Source organism: Prosopis cineraria, unplaced genomic scaffold (assembly GCF_029017545.1).
Source record: "Prosopis cineraria cultivar Desert tree isolate PC_DT_omini unplaced genomic scaffold, ASM2901754v1 PC13, whole genome shotgun sequence".
In the NCBI taxonomy this organism is placed as follows: Eukaryota; Viridiplantae; Streptophyta; class Magnoliopsida; order Fabales; family Fabaceae; genus Prosopis; species Prosopis cineraria.
The window spans coordinates 28,251,703-28,257,706 of NW_026555344.1; the positions used below are offsets into that span (position 1 = coordinate 28,251,703).

Below are 6,004 nucleotides of genomic sequence, written 5' to 3' on the forward strand. Positions count from 1 at the left end.
ACTCATTGGGAATGACGTTCCTACCTTGTAAAATGTCAAGTCTTGGTTAGGAAAATCTTTCTTTATGAAGGACTTAGGTGAAGCCACTTACATCCTTCGGATTAAGATCTATAGAGATAGATCTAAAAGGCTGATAGGCCTAAGTCAAAGAACATACATAGACAAGATATTGTATAGGTTCAGTATGCAGGATTCAAAGAGGGGTTTCATCCCCATATCTTATGGCATTCATCTCAGCAAAGGCCAGTGTCCTAATACACAAAATCAATAAGATTGCATGAGTAAGGTTCCATATGCCTCGATAATTAGATCTATCATATATGCCATGCTGTGCATTCGACCGGATGTTTCATTTGCCTTAAGTATGACTAGTAGATACCAAGCAGATCTAGGAGAGGATCATTGGACTGCTGTCAAGAATATCCTGAAGTACTTAAGAAGGATTAAGGATTTATTCTTGGTATATGGCGAATTGAATAACGAGCTAGTTGTAACAGGTTACATAGATGCAAGCTTCCAAACTGACCAGGATGACCTTAAATCATAATCAGGATATGTGTTCACCTTAAATGGTGGGGTAATGAGCTGGAAGAGCTCAAAGCAGAGCACAACAGCTGATTCTGCAATAGAAATTGAGTATATAGCAGTATCAGATGCAGCTAAGGAAGCCATTTAGATCAGGAAGTTCATTACTGAACTAGGAGTGGTGCTAAGCATCTCAGATCCAATAAACTTGTTCTGTGACAATAACGGTGCAATTGCACAGAGCAAGGAGCCAAAGTCAGACCAAAAGACTAAGCATATACTTAGGCATTTCCACCTTATCAGAGAGATCAATGATAGAGGTGATATAAAAATATGCAAAGTAGCAGGAGAAGACAATGTTGCTGATCCTTTTACAAAGCCTCTTGCACAGGTGAAGCATGAACGTCATGTCAGGACAATCGGAATTAGACAAATTAATAATTGTACCTAGTGCAAGTGGGAGGATGTTGGAAATTGTACCCTAGGGCCAATCATTATACTATACACATTGTTATTTAATGAATTTCTCTTTTGTTATCATAACAATTGCATGTTCAATATGATAACTGTATTCCCGGACAAACCATAATGATTGTCCTAAATGTCCCTGGTCGGTTATCTTTGAGGGATCATAGATGAAACAAGATTGGTATAACTTTAATTAATTATAGAGATACAAATTAAAGTCATAGGCACTTGAAAGAGTACAAAGTGCTAGACTGACCCGCTATGAGAAAGCTGCAGGTACAAGTCATAAGCTTATCTCATATATAACTATATCACTAAGCCCTTTGACCTGAGATCACCATGGATTCCTACATGATGACCACTAAACTTTGACCTAGTCAAAAGTCACCTTTGATTGGGTGATCATAAAGGCTATGATTGAGTTTAGTGATATTCATGTAGAGGAATATGAGTGGTCAAGATGGATTTGTCCCTCACATTAAGTGAGAGATATTATTGGGCCCCTCGATGAGTAAGACTAAGAAAATGTATGACCATACTACAATAGAAAGGATTTTTCCATTGGGTTTTTCCATTGCTACTATCAGTCTACTCAAAGATTGAGAAAGTAATGGTTAGGTAAAGGAGAATGACAACTTCATGTCTCATACTTGACCGAAATATCGTGTGACAAAAGGGATGTGATATGGTTGCATGATAGGTTACATTGGATCATCGATCCCCATGTGAATTGGGTAGTTGCAATGTCTTATTAGAGGCCACTTGTAACTTGTGAGCTAATAGTGTAATTATCCCACTGCCAATTTCATATGGGCCTATAGGGTCACACACAAGAACAGCCCAACTCGAGCTATAATGTCCAAGTTCGTTGAATCTGAAATATGTCTAGATTCAACAAATGTAATATAGGGTGAATGAATTATATATAGATATATATTTAAATATTTATTTGATAAATATTTATATATATATTTATATGAAATATAAAATTCAAAATATAATTATATATATAGATATATATATATCAGATATATATATATATATGATATATGTACATGATATATAAAATTAAATATAGATAATAATAATATATATATATTTCGAAATATATATGTATATATATATTTGTATATATATAATAATATGTATATGTGATATATATTATATTATATTATATTATATTCTCTTATGTTAGTTTTAAATTTGATTTTATATGATAGATTAAATTTAATAACTAACATGATAAGAGAGAATATTATGTCAGTTTTATAATTTGAATTTATAAGATGAATTTGAATTAGATATGATATTATGGATTAAATTTATGAGATGAATTTAATTAAATTTTCGTGAGCTTTTAAGTGGAAGACAAAACCCTTATCTATATACTATATATAGATAGGGACGTCCTTATAAAGGCAGAGAGAGAGAGAGAGAATTAGAAAAGTTTTGACGGTAAAAATACTTTGAGAGCCACGAAACACCTTATAGAAAGAAAAATTAACGTTCAAAGAAGAACGGACGCTAAGAGCGCTAGCACGCTGTTCGAGTTAGAGAGATGTTCATGTGGATACTGGTAAAGGGAGCAGATCTATGTTGTCAACTCCTGAGATCCAGACGTGCGCCAACTTTAAAGAATTAAAAGGTAACTCTTTTATCCACCTTGACTTAAACAAGTTCATTCGGTCCATATCAAGATAAGGACTTTAAAATTTTAATCTTCCATTGTGCCTCCCTATCCAACAAAAGTTGCTTGTAATATGACAGTTAAATGTTATTTAATTACAATTGATTTATGATTTCCATTTATTATAGTTACTTGTTTTGTTACCAATCACATTTATCAAAATTATCTTAGATTTATTTGATATTTATCGATATGTCTCAGTATGGTGATTAAATATTCTTTCTTCGAATATACTTATTTCTTTCTTGGTATCAAAACCTCATTTATTAGTTAATTAAGTTTTGATAGCTTGAACTTTGTCCAGGCAAGCTCTATCCTCTAGCCCTTCCTCTTTATTTTACTTTCAGTATTTTGATATCTTTCCGTTAGTTTTGACCTTTGTTTATATATTTTGATGGTTCACCTTGAAATTTCGCTTAGTGATTTATTTATGCAAGAATCGCTCTTAGATGTTTTTTGCCAAATGGCTTATTTGTCCGACAATCACTTTTGATTTTTCTCTGCCTTGTATTCCATTTCTTTGGAAGTCACCCTTGATTTTTTTCCTAGTCATTTATTTATTCAAGAATCACCTTCAAGTTTTTTGGTCTAGTAATTCATTTATCTAAGAATCACTTACGAGTTTTCACCTTTTAGTTTTTCATCTAGTGATTCATTTCTTTGAGAATCACTTTTAAATTTTTCCTGTTGGGGATTATAGGTTTTCTGTTTAGAGGGATTCATCTTCAGAATCACTCCTAAGTTTTTTGCTAACCGATTCATCTCCAATGAAAATGACTTCTAGCTTTTAGTTAATAATGACTTATGATTTATGCATATGGCATGTTTTTATTTTCTCTCTTTGAAACCTGCTCCCTATCACACAAAAGTTAATGTTTGCTCTTACTATTGTTGTCACTACCAAACAACTAATTGTTGAGGGAGGGTGTTAAATATGATCAAATTATAATTGATTTATGATTTCCATTTATTGTATTTTCTTATAATGTTTAGATTAATCGATCGCATTTATTATAATTATTGCAGATTGATTTGATATTTATTTGGATATCTCATTCTGTTCTATATAAACCTTTAGATGGCGACTCAAAAACTCATCGTTGTGCCGTCCTAGAATTTTCTTTCTTCAACTATTCTTATTTCTTTCAAAGCTGAATGATAACATGATATTTCATTATAAAACTTATAAGTTCAGATAATTGGCATGTTGCTTCCAGATCCTCGATGTAGACAAATTAGATTTGAGCACAAGTGTGGGGAAAAAAAAAAACGAACAACCTAATAATTTATTTGAAAATTAGTAATTCAACTCAATTTATACGTGTTAGGTGTCGGAGTGAAGTAGGAGACGAATTGCTGATGCAGAGGAGCCTGGCACTTCAGCTTCAACAAGAGCAAGTACAAGCACATTTCTTCCAAGGTTTGCATATTAAGTTTCATTAATCGATGTTCTAACTTTTTTTTTTTAACTTTTTTCTTATGCAATGATTTTATGCATGCATCCATGTTTAATATATTAGTTTGAATAACATTTTTGTGTGTCAACAAAAGCTAAGTCAATTAATGCTATCAATTGAATACAAAATATTACTTACCTGAAAAAACACAATGTCTATGATTATGCAGCATCATCAAAATTTTGCTGACAGGACTCAATGGATGGTACTTCCGAGTTTGACGAATTTGTCTCAAGATTGTTGTATTTATAAGATTCCTGAAGATCTCAGGGAGCAAAACAAAGGTGCCTTCACTCCTCATTTGATTTCAATTGGCCCAATTCACCATAAAAAATCTAAAATTGGAGCAAATGGAACAACAAAAATACTAATGTTTTAGATATTTTCGTGATAAACTATCTTTCGATGAGGACAGACAGAATTTAGAATCATATACTGCTAAGCTTGAAGAGGAAGAAGAACAAATAAGAAAGTGTTATTCAGAAAAATACACTCATTTCGAGAAAAACAGGTTTGCGCGCATGATGCTGTGGGACGCTGTTTTCATCATGGAGCTCTTCTTGAGAAAGAAGGAAGGAGAACTTGATCGTGATTTCCTATTTAAGAATTCCACGATTAGTAAGATCATCGAGAGAGATTTGATATTACTTGAAAATCAAATTCCATTTGATCTCCTGCATAGATTATATGATAAGGTTGTTCCAGCCAGTCGGAAGGAACCCTGTCCAAGTTTTCTCGAGCTTGCTCGAGACTACTTTGAAATTTATGATCCTTATGCTGATAAGTACTCAGTGGACAAAATCAATGCCAATAATCTGCTCAAGCAACACTGGGACAAACCCAAACATTTCACTGATTTAATTAGATATTTCATGATTCCGCAATATTTGGTGCAGGATTTGACCCAGATGAGAATGATCGTCTTCCTATCATAAAGACTGCAACAAAGTTGAAAGGATTAGGCATAACTTTTGAGAAAATTTCAAACACATGTTTGCTAGATGTCAAGTTCGAGAAAGAGGAATATTTGAATTGGTTGAGTTGCTTTGGCTTCTCGCAAAAGGGGTTCAAAGCTCGTTTGCTAATCCCAGTAGTGAGGGTTGACTACTCCACAGAATCTGTCCTACGCGACCTCATGGCCTTTGAACAATATTCCTACCCTAAGCATCATTATGTTTCCAGTTATGTTGCTCTCATTGGTTATCTCACTCACAGTAAAGAAGATGTAGACGTGATGGTTGAGGACAAAGTTATTACTCATGATCTGGGGAGCGACAAAGAGTTGGCCCAGCTGATCAATATTCTTTGCAAAAACAATGTTCTGAATTGGGCTCCACATGTTATGGCACAGTTTCAAACAGATTGAATAAGCACTACAACAGCCAATATAACAAAACTCTTGCCTTGTTATCTTCAGTATACTTCGCGGACCTTTGGAGAGGCACCGCAACAGTAGCGGCCATTATTGTCATTCTTTTTGCAATCACAAACTTTGTTAAAAATAATGGATTTCGCACATCCTAAGAAATAATGTTCTCTCACCTGCTAATATTGGTGGTTCTTGTTTTACTTTGTATTTGTAATATATTTATGTTTTCATGACTGTATTGTATTTATTTCAAAACATATAAAGATTGCATTTTGTCTATATCTATGTTAGATTCAACAAAGTCTTATGCTGGTTATTGAGGGCTTAACATAACTCTCCTCCTTTAGTTGGGCTTGGGACTAGTTGTTGTTGTATATACATGTTGCATTTTATTTCACATATCCAACATGCATGCATTGAGCTTGCCAGTTAATTGTTTGTATGTTTGATATTGTTGAAGTAGTATACCTAAGAAATTGTGTCCAATTTCGTTTGTTT

General features: G+C 33.5%; 1 protein-coding gene across 1 annotated transcript; it reads left to right on the forward strand.

Moving 5' to 3' along the window:
- Positions 1-4,658: 4,658 nt before the first annotated feature.
- Positions 4,659-5,503, forward strand: LOC129289978 (putative UPF0481 protein At3g02645). Its single transcript, XM_054926713.1, has 2 exons — positions 4,659-4,866; positions 5,034-5,503. The coding sequence occupies exons 1-2, from the start codon at positions 4,659-4,661 to the stop codon at positions 5,501-5,503; spliced, it is 678 nt and encodes a 225-aa protein (XP_054782688.1).
- Positions 5,504-6,004: the final 501 nt, after the last annotated feature.